Genomic DNA, 25,687 nt, shown 5'->3' on the forward strand with positions numbered 1-25,687 from the left:
TCTCTTCTATCTTTGCCACTTGTCATTCCTATGCTATCATTTATTTTTAATCTGTCTACTGGCTCGATTTCATACTGACTACAAAAATGTTCTTGTCTTCATCCCCTCCACCCCCAAATCCTTCTTCAATCCCTCATCCCTGCTATTGTCCTACATTCTGTGCTTTGTAGCTAAACTCAGAAATTACCATCTATAATAGGTGCCTCCATTCTCTTTCAACTCTTTTTAACCACTTACAATCTGGCCTCTGACTTTATAATTTTACCAAAACTGCTCTCTCCAGTTACCAATCTTTTAGTTGCCAAATCAATTGCCTTTTCTCACTCATTCTCCTTGATTTTTCTCTGCAATCTCTGACAGTTAAATCACTCTTTTCTTTGATACCCTATTGTTTTCAGAACATCACTTTTTCCTAATACTCCTATGTGACTACTCCTTTTTAGTCTCCATTACTCATCAAAATCATGTACTCTACCTGTAAGTGTCCATCAGTGTTTTATCCTAAGGCTATTTCTCTTCTCCCTCTATCCTATTTCACTTAGTGATCTTATCAAATCTGCCCTTTTCTGATGATCCTCAAATCTACCTACCCTGCCCCAGCATTTCTGCTGACTTTCAATCTCACATCTTGCAGATATCTCAAACTGTATCTGCAGTAGCTATCTTAAACTCAGCATGTCTAAGTTTCTAATTTGGATCTAAGTTTCCTCCTTTGTTCACAGAGTGGCTGTGAAAGTGCTACAGCATAGTTAAAAAATATTTGAGAACTATTCATCACCAACTAGCATAAGAATTAGTGCAAGTCAACAGGAATTTTAGATTTTAAATGTTAAAATGTTATGTATAGGGAACTTATGCTCTGTGAAAATCAAGTGTAAAATTTCTTATCTGGCATTGAGAAAGGATAAAAGTTATCTTTTTTCCTCTCTTTACTTCATGACAATAGCTCTGTGATTCTGACAAGTTTATCATCTCTGAATCTGTTTACTTTGCCAAATAGGAATGACACTTGCATTGCCTATCTTCACTGATTTCTTGTGAGGAAAACAGTTTAAGAATTACAAAGCAATAATAAATCTTGTTAATATTAGCATTACTTCTATTTATCGCTTCTATTGGTTCATCAAATCTTTCTAGCCTCCCATTCCTGCCACTTTTAGACTCGTGACAATGGCAAAGGACTGGAAATGTAATTGCTAGGAGTAGAGGTCAAGATTATAAAGTTCACTTAACGATCACCAAAGCTCACAAAAAAAAAATGAAAACGCATTCTGTGCCTTTGCATCTTTAGTAGTTTCTGAAAGCTATGTCAGAGCTAAGATTAGGCAAAGCAATGTGCTCCCTCTAAAGACAACCAAGAGTACAATCATTAGGGATTGAAATCATGAATAGATTTAGCAGAATACACATGAAGTAGATAATAAAAGAAACACAGAATATTAGATATAGACATTCAAGCTCTGCCTTATTTTGGAGATGGAAGACACAAACTCCAACTACTGAACTCCCACTGGATTTTGAGTTAAAAAAAGACAGGGACCTTGTTTTAAGATGTGCCCAGGATGACTTGGCAGTGATTGTTAAGTTTCTTGTTAGTGATGATGCTGATGATGATGATGGATGATAATGAAGGGCCTTACTCGAGTCCAAGGTCAAGTCAGGTTAAGAACCCTGCCATCCATCCCCAATAAGATCAGGGGTGAAACAAGGATGCCACTACTATACAATATTGTTTTAGAAATGTTAGCTTCAGCAATAAGAGAAGAAAAAAAAATGAAGGAATTAGAATTGGGAAGGAAGAAACAAAACTTACTCTTTGCAGATGACATGATGGTATAACTAGAGAATCCCAAAAAAATCATCTAAAAAACTACTAGAAACAATTAGCAACTTTACCAAAGTCGCAGGATATAAAATAAATCCTCAGCATTTCTCTCTCTCTTTATATATATGAAATATGAATAATTACTAGCAAGGTACAGCGGCAAGAGCTAGGAAAGAGAAATCCCATTTTTAAAGTAACTTCAGACAATATAAAATACTTGGGAGTCTATCTGCCAAGGGAGACTCAGAAACTATGAAAACAACCATAAAACATTTTTCATACAAATAAAATCAGATTTAAATAACTAGACAAATATCAAGTGCTCATGGATAGACCAAGCTAACATAATAAAAATGCCAATTCTACCTAAATTAAACTATTTATTTAGTGCCTTAGCAATCAAGCTTCCAAAAAAAATTTCTTAATGAGCTAGGACAAATTGTAGCTAAATTCACATAGAGAAACAAAAAGTCAAGAATATTCAAGGATTTAGTGAAACAAGTGCAAAAGAAGGTGGCTTAGCTGATCTAAAATTATAAAATATCAGTCATCAAAACTGTCTGGTATTGGCTAAGAAATAGATTGTGGATCAATGGAATAGATTAGGTACAAAAGAGACAGCAGGGGGTGTGGCTAGGTGGCGCAGTGGATAAAGCATTGGCCCTGGAGTCAGGAGTACCTGGGTTCAAATCTGGTCTCAGACATATAATTACCTAGCTGTGTGGCCTTGGGCAAGCCACTTAACCCCACTGCCTAGCAAAAACCTTTAAAAAAAAAAAGACGGAAGGAAATGATTATAGTAATCTGCTGTTTGTTGGGAAAATTGCAAGTTAGTATGGCAGAAACTTGGATCAGACCAACACCTCACACTATACCAAGATAAGATCAAAATGGGTACAGGATTTAGACATAAAAGATAATTTTATAAGCAAACTAGGAGATCAAGGAATAGTTTATCTGTCAAATCTATAGAAAGGGAAGTAGTTTATGACCAAAGAAGAGATGAACATCATTCAAAACAAAGACAATTTTGATTACGTTAAATTAAAAAAAGCTTTTGCACAAACAAAACCACCATAACCAAAATCAAAAGAAACGTAGTGAATTGGGAAACAATTTTTACAACTAGTACTTCTGACAAAGGACTCATTTCTAAAATATAGAGAACTGAGTCAAATTTATAAAAAAAAAACAAGCCATTCTCCAATTGACAAATGGTCAAAGGATATGCAAAGGCAATTTACAGATGAGGAAATCAAAGCTATCTAGTCATATGAAAAATGGTTCAAAATTATTACTGATTAAAGAAATGTAAATAAAAGCATCTCTGAGTTACCATCTCACACCTATCAGATTGGTTATATGACCAGAAAGGACAATGTTCAATGTTAGAAGGGATATGGGAAATCTGGGACATTAATACATTGATGGTTGAGCTGTGAACTCATCTAACCTTTCTGGAGAGCGATCTGGAATTATGCCCAAAGGGCAATAAAAATATGCATACTCTTTGATTCAGTAACACTACTACTGGGTCTATAACATAACATCATGAAAAAGGGTAATAACGTCATTTGTACAAAAATATTCATAGTAGCTCTGGCAAAGAATTGGAAATCCAGTGAATGTCCATCAATTGGACATGGCTGAACAAATTGTGGCATATGTATGTTAATGGAACACTATCATTCTATTAGAAACCAAGAGGGATGGGGATTCAGAGAAGCCTGGAAAGACTAACATGAACTGATGCTGAGCAAGATGAGCAGAACCAGAACATTGTACACCCTAACAGCAACATGGGGGTGATGATAACTTTAATGGACTTGCTCATTCCATCAGTGCAATAATAAGGGGCATTTTTAGAGTAAATGCAATGGAGAATACCACTTGTATCCAGAGAAAGAACTGTGGAGTTTAAACAAAGATCAAAGTCTATTACCTTCAATTTTTTAAAAGAAGTGTCTAATGTATGCTATCTCTAATTTGTTATCTCTAATATTTTATTTTCTCCTCAAGGACATGATTTTTCTCTCAACACAATCAATTTCAATCAGTGTAGAGCACGGAAACAGTGCTATCAGACTGCCTTCTGTCAGAGGGATGGGGGGAGAGAAGGGAAGGTGGGGGGGAAATTGCAAAATTCAAAACCTTACAAAAATGATAGGTATATATAATTGGAAAACTAATAAAATATTTTTAAAAACCTTGCTATCTGCCATTTTCAATGTTCATCTCTTACCATAATTTGTAATATATCATAATTGTCAAATTATTCATATGACCAAGCATGTTAGAAGTCATTTCTTTCTCATTATATCATCATAGAGAAAGGTATTCAAGTAGTACAATATGGATAGAGACTTGGAATTCACATCCTGCCTGAGACACCTACTAGATGTGTGTCCTCACATAACATCTATGCCTGAATTTCCTTAAGTTTATGTTGGGATACTAATAGCCCCCACCTCCCAGGGTTGTGATGATCAAATGAGAGATTTATAAAGCAATTAGAACAGTGTCACATAGTAGGCATTTAATACTCGTTTCCTTATTTTCTTTATCCTGATGTATGGTGACAATTTTCTCCCTTAACACCATACTATAACATGTGATTTCAGGTTATTATGATATCATGGAAAATTTGCAGAAAGATGTCAGAAAGTCATAAAAACATTAACCCTAATTGCTCTTAAAAGGAAAAAAGTAGAATCTCAAGAGGAAACAAGTTTAGGAGGTAAGGAAAGATCCAGAGATTTACCAGTGTTCTTGGTAGGGCTTGAGATTATTTTCACAAAATTTAGCCTGATCTCCACAGAGACTAAAAGGGAGGTGAGGAGAGAGGATCCTCTGGTACCTCAGTAAATAATCCATTTAGTTGATTTGTGCATTTGAAATAATTTGCTGACTCCATGGATATCAATTTTAGAACCAAAGCTGCTATTTCCTGGTTTTTCTACCATTCCCAGCAGTATGGAAAAATGAAAGAAACCAGAATAAGCAACACAAATCAATCTTTATTGAAAACTGAAGTATTAATACATAACAATTCTTGTTACAATAAACGTGCTTTTTTAAGAATTTTAAATCTGAGCTCATCTACTCATCGGATTGCATAAAAAATAAAAAAGTATGAATTTACACATAATTGAACTGGCTCAGGATGGATTTTCCACACCTTTGTGTTGACACCATAAGTTCAATGCAGAAGTGAGTGATGCTTTTTTAACATTTTGGAAGACAACACTGACCTAACTTTAAAAAAAAGTACCAACGTAACTGTCTGAAAAACAGTAATTTTAAAAAAATCATAAAAGAAAATTGTCTACTCAATAACAAAATATGGAGAAATATTTTTGGGTCCTTTTCGTTTGTACTTCTGTTGCATGCAATCACTTGTTTTGGACACAGGGCAGCCAGTAAGAGTACTACAATAAAAAGAACACTAACAAACCCATTCTATTTAAAAACAAGTCTGTACAGGAACCAGCTAAAATAAACCTTTAAAGACAGCTTACTGCTGAGACCCAAACCAGACCCTACCAACCTGGCAGTCAGAATTAGTCTTCAATTCAGTTCCAGGAAGCTGGGAAAGGCTGGTCGTTGGGCATTAAGCTTCTGGTAGAGGTCAGTGTTCACAAATCTTGTATTTGACAGTTTGACAGTTTTCTCTTGAAGCTAATCAGGTTTCCTCCCCTTCTACCATATACACCAAGCAATGGTTTCTTTTATCAGTACTTTCCCCCTGCCTTGTCTCATCTTCAAATAGTTCATAAACCTGACAGAAAGTCCCAATTAATCTGAAAAGGATCTCTGAACCAAGCTGGGACTGCATGAATGACACAGGATGTCACTTGGGTCTTTCCCTTTTTTTAGGAACTGAAAAAAAATCCAAGGTCAATTTAGTATTTTTCTTTTATATATATTCCCTAAAGAACAACCTCCTCCACTTTATTGTATTATCTAAAATATATCAGATACTTTCCCTAGAAAACGCAGGTCCAATAAAGCACAAATGCCACTTAATAATTCTGAGATACCTGAAGAGAGCTTAGCAATTGAAAGCCTTGGACAACTTTTTCCTCCTATATGAACTAAATTCACTTTGCAAGGTGAACCAACCCCTCCTTTGAAGCAAGAGGAAAATGAGAATGAGTAATTTATCCCAATCTAACTCCTAATTTACTATAGCCATATTAAATTATATTGACTAGGACCTTACTGCTGTCCCTCTGCTAAATGAAGCAGTTATTTTGAGGGGGTTTCACTAAAAGCCTTCAGTCTAATGTTCTTTACTTGGTCAAGCTAAAGAGGAGAACTCAAGATGATGAAGATGATTAGCTCTCCTGACAAAAACAGCACAGAACTCATTTGTCTTCCTGCAACAAATAAATAAATCTAAGGACAGGGAAACCAAGCCAAATTTTCCAGAACACTGTTTGTAATGCTCATATTTCTTTAAATGGCAAGCAGATACAGCTGGATTTGATTTCTCATGTAGGTTTTAAATTTCTGATGTGTTTCATGCCTTTTCCCACTTGTGGAGATGACAAAATAAACAACAGATATGCACAGGAGCAAAGCTACCAGATAAAATCAATTAAATTATTTCTAGTTTTAGGCAAGAATGCATTTCCTCTTATTACTGATAAAATATCAACAGATACATAAGGATATCAATTCAAACATCATTAGTTCTAGGCCAGATGATATCAGAAAGCCTGGGCATGACAAATTAGGTTGAAAGGTGGCACCAAGTAAAAATGACAGGTAAGGTAAGAAAGGAAATTTTCTAATAGCATAGCCCAAAGAATTGCTGGTTCTTTACCACTGAATCAATATTGTTTGCATAGCATACAAGGAAAATTTCCAATGAATAACAATTTTGTAAACTAATAACTTCACTAACATTTTTCAAGTTTATAAAAAAGACTGATTTTTAAATTTTCTAAATTGCTTGGTTAGTAATGAACTATGCCAATCAATGACTGATGAATTTCTAAGAACAATAATTCGTCTTGTTTCCCAAAGAACAGCCTGCATGTGTTGCTAGGTTTAATAAACTGAACACCTACCACAGATCCTAAACAAGATTTTTATTGCAATAAAAACAGTAGAATCTACAGATCTGATACACTAGATCTCTCGGGTCTTAGGTTAAAAGTTATGTAGTAAGAAATCTCACTCCTATAAAGCTGACAAATGTTGACAGGAACCAGTACATTTCCCCAATGCTGCTGTCCTGCTTCCATATCTTAATAAGTTCTAATACAGCTAAATGCTTGCATTTGTAGGAGTCCTGAATCAGGAATGTAATATAAAAAGGAGAGAAGGTTTCAGGAAGTTCTTTATTGCTATAATTTGTCTCCTAAAAATACAACTTTATAGTGTATAATTTTGACCCTAGTTATATCTCTTTATTTTTTTAATTTAACAAAATGTCATTAAGATAAGATATATTTATCCCCTATCACCATGTTTTATTACTATTCTAATTATTCACGTGACCAGGCACGTGTTCTTAGTTAACAGAAAAGATCTCTCTCTCTCTCTTTCTCTCTCTCTCTCTCATTATAATGAATCACTTACAATAGATGGTATCCTGATAGCTGCAAATAATGAAAATTTCTCTTTGTGGATGAATCCCATAATGCAATTTAGTAAAAGTATTCAATGAACAAGACTACTCAATTTTTAAAAAGAGGATAATAAGGAAAACTATCACTGGGTGAAAAAAAAATTACATTTAAGAACCTGATGTTAATGAAAATGTAATATATAGAGAATCTCTTTTATCTCTCGAAAATGCTACAAAAGCATTTTATGAAAATTTTCCCTCATATGGTTCCAATGCTTCATGCTCATTCCTGTGGAACAAGAAATTATACAAGGCTTGAGAGACATTTGTATAGTTTCTTAAATATGAATGATTCCACACCTCACAGCTATTTTTTTTAAATTGAGAATAAACTTTAAGATGGTGAATCTCTTCTTCTAAACTAGATATTGATACACTCAAAACATTTTTCTATCAGTTCATTCACTTTAGTTCTTGGAGCAGAGCATCCTACCAGTCACTACATGCAAACCCGTTCATTATACAAACGGAATCATAAAAAAGAGATTGGAACAAGCACTATAAATTCAAATTATTTTCTCTGGGGGTAAATTTCTGCTCCATAAACACATATGGTAGTCTCTAAGTTGCAATAAGTGCTCATGAAACATTTTTAAGGTTATTTATAAGTAAATACTATAATTATGTCAAGAGGCATTAGGAATAAAGGGTCTTCTGTTTACAGTGATCCATGCAAAAATATTCCTAAACTTTATAAACTAAACTGTTGAAATAAAAAAGGAGTGCTTACTGTATAAAATAAAGTTACTAAAGGTTTTCATCTCAATAGTTGTTCAGGAGCATACCCCCTCCCTCTCAGGGAAGAATGTTGTAGTAGAAGCATAGGGTATTAGTTTGAAGGAGCTGCCAAACCCACAAAAGGAGAAAATCCCCCCCATCCCCCCCCCAAAACAGGTGCTCCTCAAACTCACTGAGGGTTGTAACAAAACTGCAAAAGCTATAGCCTGACAGACCTCTCAGTAAGTTCTTAAAAGGGAACAAAATTTTCTAACCATTTACTGCAGTCAGCAGTATTTTTTAAAAGCACTAAAACTTATCAGATTCAAAGGTAGCAAGTAAGTCAGGCTCTGGGGGAAAAAAAACCAACCCCTGTGATTTCTTTTGCACAATATTCAGATTTCTAAGTTAAATTTCTTTCAGCAATAGTTCTGGCATGCAAATATATTCTAATGTTAGTCCTTCATCCCTATCTGCAGCTGCACTCATGGTCATGCTACCCAAATAACATCTGAGGTAAAATAAATTTAAGTTTGCATCAAAAAATACTGTGACTCATAAGCAGCCCATACTATGGTCAGAAATCAGTTGGCAAATTGAAAGAAACTCTAGTTTTTGAATGTTCAAACATTCTGACAGCCCTGCTACAAATGTATGCATCATCCACTACAAGAAACATCAGATTAAGGACATTAAAAACAAAACAAAACAAACAAAAAAAACCTGTTTTGTTCCCCTTTAATTCTTAAGCACACAAATTTTATTCATAACAAATAGCTGAATTCTTGCCTGTTTGTTAAAAAAAAAACAAACAGTGCCCTACAAGCTTTGTTATATTTTTTTAAAGTAAGTTAGGTCAAACTGTACATACATTTTTCAGCTGAATAGAACATTCTTTAGGAAACACATGAAATAAACTGGAACCTGATATCTCCCAACAGCGTGGCAATCTCATTTTTAAACCTATCCTCTATCACATGGAAATATACTGATTATGTACTAGATGTAAATTTTCAACAAGATACTAAAAATATTACTTCTCCAGAATTTGTAATAAAGATTTGCTTTCAAAATTTAGGCAGTCAAAAAAGCTGCTCTGTTCATGTTATCCCCTCTTACTGGCCACACAATTCAGCATTTCATTTTGATCTATGTCTATGTAACACTGCCTCCATCTAATGCAACTGAAAGGGGATGCTTGGAAAACTGATTTTGTGCAGGAATTTTGATCCTGCCAGATCTTTCTTCCAGTCACTTCTACCTGAATTAAATTGGAAAGGAAATATAATTGCCTAAACAAACAAACCAAAAAAAAAATCCATGTCCTTAACTGTCAACTTATTAACCCCCAAAAAGTTGAAGCACTTACTAATGGGTATTCAGATGTTCTATAAAGAAATTCACTTTCATGACTACCTTAAGACTTTGCATATGTTACACAACAGTGCATTGATAACAAGTTGTAAAATACTTTTCAGTTCCTTTGGATTTTGCATATGATGGTTTTGCATCAGTCACTGCAGGTAGATTGAGCAAGCTTTTGTGTGTGATTGTGTGTGATTGTGTGTGTGTGTGTGTGTCTGTGTGTTTTAAACATGCATTCAACTAGATATGGATCAGAATAAATTTATACTCCCTTTTTATCATTATAGTTAGCTAAAAAATTGCAAGACAGTCCACAAAACAGGATTTGCTTTAAGACTAACTACTGGAGTTCCAAGATGTAAGATATGCAGCACTGGAAATCTTCAGTGATCTGAATTTAGTAGTGTTTAGCAAAGTGTTGAAAGCATTCAGAAGAAAGAAAGTCCTGGTTGGAGGCATGAGGGGCTTCAGCACCAACTGTTAAACCTCAATTACTTGATTGCATATCTCCCATCTTCAAACCTATAGTTAAAAGGAAGATAGAAAAATGTAGATAACCAGAAACAGAAAAGTAGTGTCCTCAATTGTTAAGTTCTAATATACACTGAAAGACATTTGACATTCTTACAAGTCTTACTTTTACAGATATATGGACACATAGACAGACAGACAAAACACACACACACACACACACACACACCCTTTGAATTCACCCAGAAGGAAAGATAATTTTATTAAATTCATTTTGTGTTGACTTAAAGTAGTTTTTAAAATGTATAATGATGACACCTAAGAGCGTTACATAAACACGAAAAAAACTAAGATCTATACAGAGCTATATAATAGAGTAAATATGGCATTTTTCACACTAACCCCAAAATAAACATCACCAATCTTCATTTTAGCTATTTAACTGGTAACTTACATTTGCCAGGATGATCACCACTGTGGGGGCACGTAGCTATAGGTTGGTGTTCCTGGGGCCCGATATGTGGGCATAGTAACTGGATGAGGGGCTACTGGAGTAGGGGAATGAGTAGTCAACAAAGTACCTAAGAGAAAAAAACATGATTTTTTCCCTTACAAGTGATAATGGAATTGCTTTGCAAAATAAGGATCATTCATAATACAATTTACAACAATATATAATTCATGGCATAGTATAACCACATTTGTTTGCTTTAATGTTTTGTTTTTATTTTTTTTTGAAGAGAGGGAGAAGTAAGGAAGAATAAATACAGAAATAAGAATAACCTCCCCAAGATATTCTGAATCTGTCAAAAAGCTTATTGAACTCTAAACGAAGCCTGAATTTACATAAACCTATGATATATGTATATGATATATGTATAGTTTCAGTGTGGATATTAATAAAAAATTAAGGTTTATTCTACAGTTACAGAAATTCAAGGTGAATTTATATGATTTATGACAGTTTATAATATGTAGAAATTCAATATATATTCTGCAAATATCTTTTAAAGGAGAGATTTAAAAATTATATATAATCTTTCTTTTTAGACTATTACAACTTGCTTTTCTGTACATCATGAAATCCTTTTAAAAGGACAAAGTATATCAATTGATAAAAGTTTTTTTTAATTTTACATTGAAACAAAGATTTTTTATCCCATTTCTATTTCCTTTGTCTTATGGGGAAAAAATGTACCACGTCAATTCACACAGCCTGGTGCTCCAAAAATTTCTTAAATTACAGTCCTTCTAGTGTCAATCTTTACTAAAAATTTTGAGGGAAAAATCTCTTATTTACAGAAACTTTACTCAAGCAATTTAGACCGAATCAGATTCAGTAAGATTTTGTTTGTCTTACTTGTGATATTGCTAGGTCATTTTAATAACTAAAATGAAAACATTTTAAATTTTTCTAAATTCTTATCTCCTTCCAATACAGCAAATTTATAGAAATGTTGCCCCCCGCCCCAAGGTTTTTGCAAGGCAATGGTGTTAAAGTAGCTTGCCCAAGGCCACACAGCTAGGTAAGTGTCTGAGGCCACATTTGAACTCAGGTGCTCCTGACTCCAGGGCTGGTGCTGCTCTGTCCACTGTGCCACCTAGCTGCCCCTAGATATGTTACTTTCACAAGAAGCAAGTTTACAAGTACATGCCCTGCAAATCTATACAACTTCAAAAATCTTTCTTTAAATTTTATAAATTTCAAATAGCATTTCTTCCTCCCAAATGTTTTAAGTAGACAACGTTTTTGGTCCCACTCCACTGATTTTTTAAGATGACAAAATCAAATACTAATTCTAAGTGACATAATACAGATAGTATATGTCTAATTGTTCTTCCTCTGATATTATTATTTATAAAATGTTTGCTTGGTCAATAAAGAATGTAAAATAAAATCCATATAAAGTGATCCAGGAAAAACAAAGAGAAGGACAAAAGGTCAATGTTCTTATTTTCCACATTATATCATAATGCAATTATATATACATAAAATAACGTTCATATTTTCCATGACTAAAACCAAGTTGCTGGGAAAGAAAGATATATTTAAAATAGCTAAATGGAATCCCAAGTGGACAGAAGACTCAAGTTTCAAAAAAATCTGCAATGAAGGTTTTTGCTGATTCACAAATATCAAAATTTTTGATTCAAAAATTCCCTTTTCAAATATTCGATCAATTTGTATTTACAAAACAGACAATAAAATGAACATTAAAAGACTATTTAATAAGATAGCTTAGCCAGTTCATGCACATAGTAATTAAATAATTATGAAATAACTAAAAATAATAAAGTACAAGAGCCTATTAAGATTCTGGGTATGGGGGTGGCTAGGTGGAGCAGTGAATAGAGCACCGGCCTTGGGAGTTAGAAGTACCTGGGTTCAAATCTGACCTCAGACACTTGATAATTACCTAGCTGTGTGGCCTCGGGCAAGCCACTTAACCCCATTGCCCTGAAAAAATCTAAAAAAAAAAAAAGATTCAAGGTATGAAAAAAATGAATTACAATCTTGTTGTAATTAGTTGTAATTAATCAATGGCATTCTACATCAACTTCTACATCAAACATCAACATCAAAACTCCTAAAATCAAGTTGGTTAGAAATGCGAATTAAGGAAAGTATAGGATTAAATAACTTTTTTTTTTTTTAGGTTTTTGCAAGACAATGGGGTTAAAGTGATTTGCCCAAGGCCACACAGCTAGGTAATTATTAAGTGTCTGAGGCAGGATTTGAACTTAGGTACTCCTGACTCCAGGGCTGGTGCTCTATCCACTGCACCACCTAGCCACTCCCAAATAACTTTTAAATATAGAATTTCTATTTCTTATCCCTTTCCAATTTATGGAGAGAAGCAAATATAGAAAAAAATTAAACACTGTTTTTCAAAAGTGGTCTAACAATAGCAAATAGGACAAACAAACCTGCGTTTTCCTTACTGAATCTGATTCAGTCCAATAGTTTCTGGGAATAGGAACTTTTCCCCTTAAATTTAATAAGGATTGATACTAGAAGGAATGGAATTTAAGAATTCTGTGGAGGACCAAGCTATGTAAATTGATGGGGACATTTATTTTCCCATAAGCAAAGAGAAAATAGAGAAGGGATGAAAATTTTTCTTTCCTAGAAGATTATAATTAAATTTCTTTCATCAATCAATGTGCCTAGTCCTTTTAAAAGAATTTCACATGATACACAGAAATGCAAAGATGTAATAATCTAAAAAGCATGATTATCATTTATAATTTTAAAGAAAAATATAACATGTATTAATAATACAATAGCATGTCCTATTATAATGCTGTATATATTATGTTATAATATATTAAATAATTATATGCATATATGATATATAATTCAAAAGATATTTAAAGGACAGATACTAGAGTTTTATATATTATCATGAAGTCATGCATCATGTTGCTTCTCTAATTCAGACTAATTTTTCAAGTTCACTTATTTTTAAGAGAATTTTTGAGAAATATCAAAATTATCCATAAATTCCATAAGTTTCCATAAACAGAAATTTCATTCAAAAAAATCAATTCAATTTAATACTACAAGCATAATTGATAATTCATAAATCTTCTGGAAAAAATAAAAAGTCAAAGCTGTCATTTGGATGTTACACTTGAAATCGACTTGGCATAAAGACTTGGTTCAAATCCCAGAAACCTTAAACAAGTCAGTTAAACTATCCTGGCCTTAATTTTCTCATCTTTAAAATAAAAATGTGAACAAGATGACCTCTAAGACTCCTTAAGAGTTCTGAATCTGTCATCATGGTCTTTTTAGGATTCAATTTCTTCCTCTGCAAAATGAATATAAAATCAGCACTATTTATCTCATAGGGTCAATAATAAAGATTAAATACATGTCCAATATTAAATGTAAGCTATCATCACTGTCTGGCTCATAACAAGAAGAAAGCTTACAGATGAAGAAATTGAGGCTCAGAAATGTCACAATGCCCAAAGACTTCACAGACAATACTGGTAGAGCAAGGATTAATAAAATTCATTAGTATTATTTCAATCTAACAAAATATCATTCCAACAAAACATAAATAATTTAAGTTAAATAATGCTAGTCAACAAATTTGCTGAGGAAAGTCTTTGATTTGGGGTTTTTGCATTTCTGTCCTAGAGTTCTTTGCTTCTTACTACCTAAAAGCTAGTTTTACTTTCAGTTAAAAAACAAAAAAAGATGCTATTCAAGAAAACTCTGGAATCAAAGTCTATTAATATTAAATAAAAGATGCTAGACAGTTTTAACAGGTACCTCTCCACTGAGAGGGCAAAAAAGACCAACAGGTATTTTTCTTATAAAAGGGCATCAATCTGTTAACAAAACAAAAAATTTCTAAGGACTGGAGTTTAGGTCACTGAAATCTTATTTTTGTTATTATTGTTCAGTCATTTTCCAGTCATATCTGACTCTATACTCCTATTTGGGATTTTCTTGGCAAAGATACTAGAGTAGTTTGTCATTTCATTCTCAAGCTCATTTTTACAGATATTAAAACTGAGACAAAATGGGTTAATTGATTTGATTAGGGTCACATAGTTAGGAAGTGTCTGAGGTCAGATTTGAACACAGGAAGATGAGCCTTCCTGAGTGCAGGTCTGGCACTCTTATCTTACTATTCTATATTGTCCTGTGATATGATATGCTAAAAGAACAACAAACCAATTAAAAAGATTTACCTGCTGACATTGCCATAGTGGTCCCAGCAACCATTCCCATTGTCACACCATTGCCTCTTGGAGGAGGAATGGGAGCAGGGTACATAGTTGCTGGCATTCCATTTGGTTGCACAACTGTGGTGTGATGAATTACATGAGGTGGTGCTGCATACAAAGGCTGGGTGTAGTAAGTGCCTTGCTGTTGGAGAAAAGATAACTACAATTCAGTTTCTCACAAAATTTCATTAATGTTTATTCTCTCTCTCTCTCTCTCTCTCTCTCTCTCTCTGGCTTCAATAACATGTTCCCATTTATTTTTCTCAAACTTCCTCACCTTTAGTCAACACCGTTCATCAACAATTTCCCAACTAACACATCTTTAAAAATTGGGATCTGAAAAGCATTATGTTTGTTAAGATAACATTTGGCCTTAATAAAGCAATACTATATTAGCTAATGCTATTTAGTAACTATAGGCTTTACCTGTGCATATGGATTCTGCTGTGGATAGGCACTTCGAACTGGATACACTGCAGTCTGATAAGGGTTGGGTGATGATGAATAAGGTGGCACTGCCCCACTAGTGGGTGAACAGGACACTTTATATGGTGTACCGGGTGTATAACCTGAAACACAAAAAGAAGACCCTAAATCATTTAAATTGAATATACTCATTTTACAGAAGAGAAAATAACCATATGCCATAAATGTAATAAGTGCTGACAATCCCAATTAGGATGGTTTCTACTTGTGTCAGTGTCACAAAGGCAAATTTTCAATGGGATAATATTCTATTTGCCCTCCACAAGGGGTTCCTTCAAAATGAAATTAAAGTGGTCAAACCACTTGTTTCTTAAGTAATCCATTATAGTACTAATCCATGAATACTAATAATCTAGTTACATCTCTAAAGTCTAACCATTACTGAAAGTAATCCTTGCTAACAATCTCATCTAATTATTGAAATTCTTCCAAATGTCTTAGAAGCAAAAGGAGTGCACTTTCTTCAAACTGATTTCTCTCAAATTCCTTGGTTAAAAGAAAAAGATTACAATCTTTTAAAACAAAACTAGTGGGTAAGATCAGTTTGATAAAGGAAAGAATGGAGAATAAAAAAATGTCATTATCTTATGTCTGACTATGGGCTGAGAATGCCTTATAGAAAGTTAAGCTTGATTTTTAAACACTTCAAAAAGAAGGAAAACATGAGCAAGCCACTGAAACTGTTTTTGAAGGAGCAGTTCGAGTTGGTTGCTACCATGGAACAATGTCAACAGTAATTAAGTATTCTACTAGAGTCAAGGTTTTTGATCTGGGATCTATGAAATTTAAAAAAAATATATACTCTAATATAATTTATTTCCTTTGAAATCATATGTATTTTATTTTATAGATTTAAAAACATTATTCTGAGGAGTACACGGGCTTCACCAGATTGCCAAAGGGGGTCCTGTTAAATATATAGATGTTACTTTAATCAAAGGATCACCCACAGCAAATATGATAAAACCATGTAAAAAATATTCTCCTCTTGCATTCACTCCATTTTTATAAAGAAATCAAGTGAAAGGATTGGTTTGTATACAAATGACTTTTGAAAAAGAAATAAATTTGTAAATTATTTTCCCTGGATTTCAAAATATACAGGAAAGACTTTTTCCTTCCTTGTAAAAAAATAAAAAATTAGACAAAAATATGTAACAGTGACTATGTGAGTCAATGTGTATATATATCATTCTGTGCTAGTAGACCTCTGAGGTCTCTATCATGAGAAAGGTTAAGTTTTACCACATAAATTCTGAATCCATTATAGTTTATCAATTACTCAAAAGTTCAGCTTTCTTTTAGTAATCAGTTCACATAATAAATCCTATTTCTCTGAATTCCTCATATTCATCATTCTTCACTATATGGTAGTATTCCATTCACATTCATATAAAAAAATTTGTTCATCTGCTTTTACACATGAAAAGTTCTTTGCTGTACCAAGTGTAACTATGAAGATTTTGGATTTGGATTTTTGCTTTTGAGTTCTATGGATTATATGCCTAATAATGCGACCATTTGTTGAAAAAGGGTTAAAAGGATCAGTTTTGTCATTTTTCTTCCATAAATACAAAAAGTTGGACCAATTCACATCTTCAACAATTGCATATTAGTGGGTTTGTCTTCTCTAACCACTCCATCACTGATGGATCCTATTTTATGCCCTCCTGGCCAATTTGCAGAGTGTGAAATTAAACCTCCCTCTGTGTTTTAAACTCCTATTAATCCTTTAATGATTTGGATGATGTTTTCAAACTGTGATGTTTTCAAATTGTGAACATTTGTAGTTCACAATTCTTCTGAAAACTGTTTATATCCTTTGTCAATAGAAAAATCAACATCTTTAACACCCTCATCTCCTAAGAAATGTTTCTTATCTTATTTGAGAAAGGTATGCAGAACAGTAGATTGTTTTAGGGATAAGAGTCAGAAGATGCAAGTTTGAATTTTGTTTCAGACACTAGCTATACAACTCTGAGAAAAACTTTAGGCTTTTAAATCTTTCTCATTAACAAAATCAATAAAAATAGAACAAAAAGAAAAAACAGGTAGAAAAATTCTAGCATCAAGTCATTGATTAAAAAGTCTGATATACAAAATATATAGGCAACTGATATGAATATTAGCTAACATTTTTATAGGGTTATGGTTTATAGCATACTTTACATCTCATCTGATCCTCACAATAGTTCTACGAGGTAGGTGCTATTATCATCTTTATTTTATAAATAAGGAACTGAGAGAGGTTTAAGACCTTGGGGCTGGGGCATCTAGGTGATGCAGTAGATAGAGCACCAGCCATGGAGTCAGTAAGACCTGAGTTCAAATCCAACCTCAGACAGTTAAAATTACCTAGCTGTGTGACCTTGGTCAAGTCACTTAACCCCATTGCCTTGCAAAGCCAAAGACCTCAGGGCTGGGTTTGATTCAATGAGAGATTGTAAGAAAAATATAGTTCACACATTTTCAGAACCTATTCTTCAACACTTCCTCTAAGAGTTCATCAAAATGTATCTCTCAATGTAAAATTACTTTCATGTCCTATTTCACAATGAGATACTGTTATTTTGAATTATTCTATAGAATTTAGCCACTACCACAGAATAATTTGCATGAACTCAAGATTTTACATCCTCTTTATCAAATGTACATGTCTCAGGGGCAGCTAGGTGGCACAGAAAATAGAGCACTGGCCCTGGAATCAGGAGTACCTGAGTTCAAATCCAGCCTCAGACACTTAATAATCACCTGTGTGGCCTTGGGCAAGCCACTTAACCCCATTGCCTTGCAAAAAAATCTAAAAAAAATGTACATGTGAGGGATAAAGTGGGGGGGGGGGAGAGTACTTGGCTGCAGTATGTCACTTATATATTAATCTGAACACAGGAAAGAGTAGCCTATATGCACTTTGATCTCCTTTTAGAAATTGGTTTAGAAATCTGCATGTACTTTGGATTGTAAACTCAGCTCCAACTGAAAAGTTCAACACTTTTTCGAAATGTGTGAAAATTCATCTCTAAAAGCAACATGTATATGGTTTGAGCTCAGAGCCTGATCTATACTATGTGCTATGTTTATGTTAGAATAAACTTTTTTTTCTGTCTCAATTTCCTGAGTTTTGCTGGATTAAATAAAAGGAAACTTTAACCAAGATTTTTCCTTCCAACAATTTCTGGCACTTTGCTGGAACATTTCACAGGCAACTCTCCTTGGGGAAGATTACTCCTCCCAAAAATTGAACAGGAGCTTCTTTTGCTCCATCATAAGCAAGGATGCACTTCCCCAGTACTCAGCCTATCATTAAAAGTGGAGAAGAATTGAGCTCCATGAGCTTAGGACATAAGGAAATATAGGTCTTAATACCCCCCAAATTTCAATCCTTTTTTCATTTGTGCATGAAGAAATAGCAGTACATGGACAAAGTCAGGCTAAGTGACTAATTTCTGACTGGCAGAACCAGTTAAGGATGATACCGGTATCAAAACCAAAGGGATTAGTGCAGAATAAATCCCTGATGATACCCCATTGGGCAAGCTGGTAAAGGCTTAAACTAAAGGGAAAAGTCCCCCTTTTCACCAGGGATGTCCAGGGATGTCTTTCTCCACTTTTGTGGAGAAAGAATTTGGCCAGAAATATATGGTACTTTGGACTATTGTAAAATGTGTGTGTTGAAAACTAGACAAGAAACAGCACCTAGGCAAATGAACTATTAATTTTGTTGGGCCATCCTTTCAAACTGAGACTACTTCAATTTACCATGTCCACTGGAGGTAGCAGTACAGAATTCTATACCAATTTCCATATGATCCAGACATAGCAAGTACATGGAAACTTTAAGATTTACTTTTTAACAGGAAATAATCTGAGGAGAGTACACCTCCCCTTTAAAGCAGGAGATATGTAATGACAAGTCACTCCACCGTTTCCAGGGGACCCAGCCACTACCAATAGAATTAAGACTATTGTAAGAAGCTATCACCCTATTTGGGAATGATATGAATGAGCTCTTAGATGTTTTTCTCACAAAGGATGAGAAAGAAAAAAGTCATGTTCTATGCTATAAAATTAGAAAATAAATAAAACAGAACTGTATGGCCCAGGACAGCTCCAGATGAGAATTTTAATAATGAAGGGGACTGCAGAACAGATGTAAAACCGACCCTCTATGACGTTCTCTAGTCTAGAAAAAAGCTGCTCAATAATCAACTGAATGGAAAAAGTTGCATGAAAACTACTCAAAATTTGGATAAAATCCCATTGATGCATTTAGAAATGTTCAGTTAGATCCAGAAAATTAAAATGATCTAAAAGCCATTTTTTCGGTTTATGCTAATCAATCTGCAAGAGACATTCAATTACTATTATAAATTCCATCCTAGATGGAGTAAAAAGACCAGATAAATGAAGGGAACTGTCATAAGAAGACCTTAAGAAAAAGAAGGAAAATAAGACTGAGGAGGCCTGGAAAGAAGTTATCAAGGAGAGGACAAAGGGCTCAAAAAGGGGATATTTTTCAAACCCTCCCCCAAACAAACAAAAAAGACTAAAAGACCAAATGTGCTTTTATGGTGGGGGGGGGGGGGGAGCATTTTAAAAAGGACTAACCTAGCAAGATGAGGTCTCCAAAAGAGAGGCCAGTCCTCCAAGTTACCTGAAGGAGACCCACAAACCTAGTGCAGGAAGTGGGGGAGAATCAGTCAGTATCCGGTGGGGAATAATGGGGATGAACATTTATAATGATAGAGTCAAGAGGTGGTCAGAATCTACGGAGTATTACTTTTATTAACTGTGAAAGGGAATACTGTATGGTTAAAAAGCCTATGATAAGAGATAACAGTAAATGGTACTCCTTTTGTTTGTTTAGGATATGAGGCAACCTTCTAATCTGAGATGTTCCCCCTGAGGCTTTTAGTAGCAAGCTTATTGGGAGATGTACCCTTTAACCGTAATCTCCCTTTGAAGTTTCCATTGGTCTTCAGACTTTCACACATTTTTTGATTATGCCTAATTGGCCCAGTTTCACTGTGTAGGAAGGACCTGTTATATAAAATTGGGGACATTATTCACTGTGATCCAAAAGATATTTGTTTAGAACACAATGTAACTGATTTGGCTCCTTGGGTGATTTTTAAAGAACCAAAAAGGTTTATGGGACCCCTGTATCTGAATTGCCTCTCTTGTTTCAAAACTTGCCTGCCAGTTTGCAGGTCTGGAACCCCACCAACATGAGATTCATGAAGTCTGGTTGACCCAGTGCAAATCCAGACTAAGAACAGAGTGACCCCTTGTTAACAACTTGGCAACTGTTTAACCTATTCAAAAACTCATCACTTTTTTACACAAACCTCAGGGTGCACAGGACCCTACCAGTGACCTTGCAAACCAATGAGAAAATAATGAAGGGATAACGATGGCCTGCCTGTATACTGCTTTGTCCAGAACCTAAGGGCTACGAATAATGTTTTGTCCCAAGAACCCCTGTAGTCCCAAATCCTGTTCATACTATCACCTACATTCCCTACAATTCAAAAGTATATTGTTACTGATCTGTGGGGTTTTTTTTCAGCATTCAGTATATCCAGATTCAGGGTATCTTTTCCTTTTACCTTGGACCAGCAATACACTTAGACCACAATTATTGTGAATCTTCCCTTCTGTTCACACAGCTACTTTTTAAAGACCTACAACATGAACACCCACCCCAGGAATCTGCCTTAATTCAGCAAAGTGAATGTCTTATTGCTTGCCTCCCTTCACAGGAAGCCTGTGAGGAAAACATGGTTTTTCTCTCATGATGCCTTTATGAATAGGGCCACAGTGACTCCCTTTTAAAGCTGTACTTTGTCCCTCCCCGGATATAATACCTGAGATATGAGCTAAGCCCAGGCACTAGGTAGTAGATCCAATGTATCCTTCAAATGTTAAATCCAAAGATAAAATGATTGGTATGCATCCTGTTGGGATAGTAAGCTACTACCACTCTTGAATTCTAGCACTAGATGAACTCACTAAGGAACTGCTTATATGGCTAAAGAGGTTCCCCCTAATGTTTCACACTGAGGATCCTTGACAGAAAGTTGGATGAGTGAAGCAGATAATAGCCTTATTCTGGTATTGCTAAATTATAAAAAACCTGCTTCCCTTTTTGGAAACAAAAGTTTCTCTTCTTGATTTTTAAAATTTTGCTCTTTGTGCCATTAGTGTCCCTTTCCTTTCTCAATGTTGCAAAGATTACTTAAGTTTTAAGACAGTTAAAAACAAACACAATGGCTCTTCATTCCACAAAAAAGACTTTGTTTACCCTTAACCATACAAAGACATGCATTTCATTTTGGTACCTGAATGTGCTTTAACTTTCTTGTGCTTGGTCAGTTTGTATAATATTCTCTTATCTCCAGATGCTTCTGAATGAATGATTGATTGAATCATTTTTTTTTTCGTAGTGCATAATTATTTTCTTGGAGGACTAGTTACAGCTTTGCAAGATAAAAGCTTTAGGGTATAACTCATTCTTTGCTTTTCATAATATTCCATTTTTTTCTGTTGATTGCCTATAAATGAACAGTAATCAGGTGCTAGTCTAATTCTTTTTGAATTAGAACTTTCAACTTGCTATATGCAAGACCTGTTTCTTGATATGACATTTCTGAAGTGTAAACAGGTTATTACTGGATAAAAATAAAAAATTTCTTTCTATAGATCTTCTAGGGATAATCTAGATCTGTATTTTGCTGCCTTCTTCCAATATTTCTGCTCATTATCTCCCTAAGACCAAAGATATAAGACTTTAAAAAAAAAGATGCCTAATATTAAAATGATTCTTAGGATATGGCACCACCCTGGTAGCTCAGAATTTTTGTGAAAGGAAAACTGGGAGTAGGGAAGGAGGAGTAAACAAGAGGGTGAGGACTGGAGTAGGTTGGTAAACTAGTTCAGTTATTTTTTTCCTCTTAACCTTGTGATGGGTTTTTTTCAATTCTCCTCTAGATATCATTGCTATTATTGATGAATTCTGATGCACTTGTTATTTATTGGGTACTGGGTAAAGGGCAAGTTATACTCTGGGAGATAGCTCTCCTATATCTTACGGAGATTTCTCTCCTTTCAACTTTAAATATGCTCTCATTTATGTTCTTGAGAAATGAATTATAAATATGCAAGTGATTCTACTGCCTTTTCACGAACAGCAAATCTGTAATTCTCAATATCCTACAATTATTCACCAAGGCAACTATGGTAGTCCTATTAACTAAGAACAGGAAATTGCTGTGGGATCAACCACGTATTTAGAACATCAAAAACCTTATATTCTTTTAATTTATAAGTTCTCTTAAACTGCTAAACTTTTAAATCCATTTGCTAGAATCTTTATCTTTTCTTTTCTTTTCTTGAGGAAGAGAATGGAGGAATCTATGACAAGGATGAAAGGAACACTGAGGTCATCAAATCCAAATTCATCATTATTTATGAGGAAACCAGGGTCCAGAGATTAGTGCAAAGTCACAAAGTAGGAGTCATGACAAGTCCTCACACTTCTGAGTACAGCAGCCCAACAGTGTTATTTTGCTCATGTCATTCTGAATCAGTTCCTGAGTATTCCAAAGTTTCTCTGATTTCTTCATATTTCTACTTTCTTATAGCACAAAAACATTCTATTACATTTGTATATAGCATGAAGTAATGGATGCAGAGAGCCTACCTAAAAGACAAAAAGGCCTGAGTCTCACCTCTGACACATATTAGCAGTGTGATCCTGGGCAATCTTTTTAACCTCTCAGTGCTCCAGGTCATTTGTCCAAGATAATAAATTGCAGAGAAGTACCAACCTGTACTGGCAGAAGGAAATTCTGTATCATAGGTCCCTATGAAATCACAGGTTCCATATGAACTTAACCTCTTGTTTTTGATTTCCTTGGGGTATGTAACCAGAGAGTAAGTTCTTTGGATAACAGTTTGAACAGTTCAGTAATTTTTCTGTAACTAAAATAGCCCAATTTATAGCACCACCAAAAGCATATTAGTGTATCTATCTTCCCATAGCTTATCTAATGTTGAGTATATCCTTTTGAAAAAATCATCTTTATAAATCTGAATGATATGAAACCTCACACCTTTTAAAATTTCCATTTTTTTATTATTAGTAACAAAGCATATTCTCAGATGGTTGTTTGATCATTTATATTTCTTCTGAAAATTATGTTCATATTCTACCAGGAATAGCTCTTGATCCTATATATTTATATGAATTCCCTACAAATCTTGGTTACAACAGGGTAAATTTGCATATATGACTAAGTGCCTATATCTGATAATGTATTGTCTTTTTTTGCACCTACAGCATAACATGTCTCTGCCAAGAAAAAGTGAGTATAAATCCCCATCACTCATGATTGGTCACTAAGTTAATCAAACTTCAAACTCTTTCAATAATTAATATGATCTTATTGTAAATTTTACTCTGGGTTCTGCTTACTTCACTTTACCTTGGTTCTCAGAGATCCTTTACAAAATCACTTTAACTTCTTCATATGCATCATTTCCTGTTGTTTAGTCATTTCATTCATGTCCAACTCTTTGTGATCCCATTTAGAGTTTTCATAGTAAAGATACTGGAGTTTACCATTTCCAGCTCATTTTACAGATGATGAAACTAAGGCAAACAGGATTAAATGACTTGTCCAGGGTCACACAGCTATTATGTGTCAAGGCTGGATTTGAAGTTAGATCTTCCTGACTCTAAGCCCAGTATCCTACACACTGTACCACCTGGATGTCCCTATGCATCATTTCTTACAGTGCAATATTTAGTGTGCTGAAACTAAATTTTTTCAACTATCCTTCAAATAATAGACAACATATATCTTCCATTTTTTAAAATAAGAATAAAGAATTGGTCTAGGGGCGGCTAGGTGACGCAGTGGATAAAGCACAGGCCCTGGAGTCAGGAGTACTTGAGTTCAAATCCAGTCTCAGACACTTAATAATTACCTAGCTGTTTGGCCTTGGGCAAGCCACTTAACCCCATTTGCCTTGCAAAAAATAAAAAAATAAATTAAAATAAAATCTAAAAAAATTAAAAATTAAAAAATAAAAGAATTGGTCTAAATACCTTTGCAAATATTAGACCTTTCCTTTTGTCTTCAACCAACTTGGAGTCTATGCCCAGGTGGCATTACTAAACCACAGAGATATGCAAATTAACAACTTTCCTAGTAGAATTCCACTCTGAATACCAGAATGGTTGGAGCAATTCAGAGTTCTATTACCAATGTACTAATATGCTTATATTCACATAAGTTTACTTTTTAATCTTGATAATTTCCTATTTACCTTTTCTGGTATCCTCAGCACTTTAGCACCATGATTGGCATATACAAAATATTTAATAAATGCTTTTTTGACTAAGCATTCACTACATGGCATAGATAAGGTAATAAATTAGGCATCAGGAAGAACTGAATCTTAAACTAGCTTCTGACATTTACTAGCAATGACATTCTCAGTAACACTGACTCTTTCTAAGCTTCAGTTTACTCACTGGTAAAATGTTGATAAAAATGATAGTTCCAGTCTGACTCCAAGGCTTGTTGAGAGTTCTAATAATATAGTGTATATCAAAAACTCTGGAAATTTTAAGTTCTATAAATGCTAACTATTGATATTATTTAAATGAATCCTAGACTAAAACCAAAAAACTTTTAATGAAATGTTTCAGATTTTACATGAAAAATCGTACTTTAATAGTTTTTAAAACTGTTTTGCAATAAACTAAAATATCTGTGATTCTATAATGTTTATATCAAAAACAATGACCATTTAACTTTATAAAACTTTACATGAGTATTTCTTTCTTTTCTATGCTTCCCAAATCTCATAGAGTACAAGCAACTGCTAATGAGAATCTTCATACATTAGTTATATTAACCTGATTTTGCTGACATTGCTTTCCAAAGCCCTCTTTGTCAGGTGTTTCATACATATACACACCTATATAAATACATGTAGATATATGTATATACATGTACATTAAATATAAATTATGCTAAAATACATGTAGAAGCATATTATATATACATACATTTTCTATCTCAAATTAATTTTTTGAGGGTAGTAATTATATTGTTATTTTTCTCAACTCTTTGCCCCACTTACACAAGCAGTATAAGGCAATATATAAAGCAGATATATAATACCAGTTGCTAATGCTTTTTATGATATTTATAAAACACTTAAAACTGAAGAAACATCTATTCTTTTAACATGACCTGGTCAACATTATGTTTTTAAAATAATCCAACTGTACAAGTATATAAGATTACTTGCTGTCTTAGGGAAGGGAGAGGGAAGAGAGGAAGGGAAAGAAATGTGGAACTCAAAAATCTTAGAGAAAAAGGAATACTGAAAATTGTTTTTACATATAATATGAAAAATTACAA

General features: G+C 34.1%; 1 protein-coding gene across 1 annotated transcript in view; it reads right to left on the reverse strand.

Annotated features, from left to right (window-relative positions):
- Positions 1-4,226: 4,226 nt before the first annotated feature.
- Positions 4,227-25,687, reverse strand: part of FAM168B (family with sequence similarity 168 member B) — a 58,633-nt gene continuing 37,172 nt past the window's right edge. The window contains exons 4-7 of the mRNA XM_074214908.1: positions 15,189-15,331; positions 14,727-14,904; positions 10,471-10,597; positions 4,227-10,067 (exon numbers count right to left, since the gene is read on the reverse strand). Coding sequence (XP_074071009.1) covers positions 10,485-10,597; positions 14,727-14,904; positions 15,189-15,331 — 434 coding nt within the window. The 3' untranslated portion in view covers positions 4,227-10,067; positions 10,471-10,484. The remainder of the gene's footprint in view (positions 10,068-10,470; positions 10,598-14,726; positions 14,905-15,188; positions 15,332-25,687) is intronic.

This window comes from Macrotis lagotis, chromosome 1 (assembly GCF_037893015.1).
Source record: "Macrotis lagotis isolate mMagLag1 chromosome 1, bilby.v1.9.chrom.fasta, whole genome shotgun sequence".
Taxonomy (NCBI): Eukaryota; Metazoa; Chordata; class Mammalia; order Peramelemorphia; family Peramelidae; genus Macrotis; species Macrotis lagotis.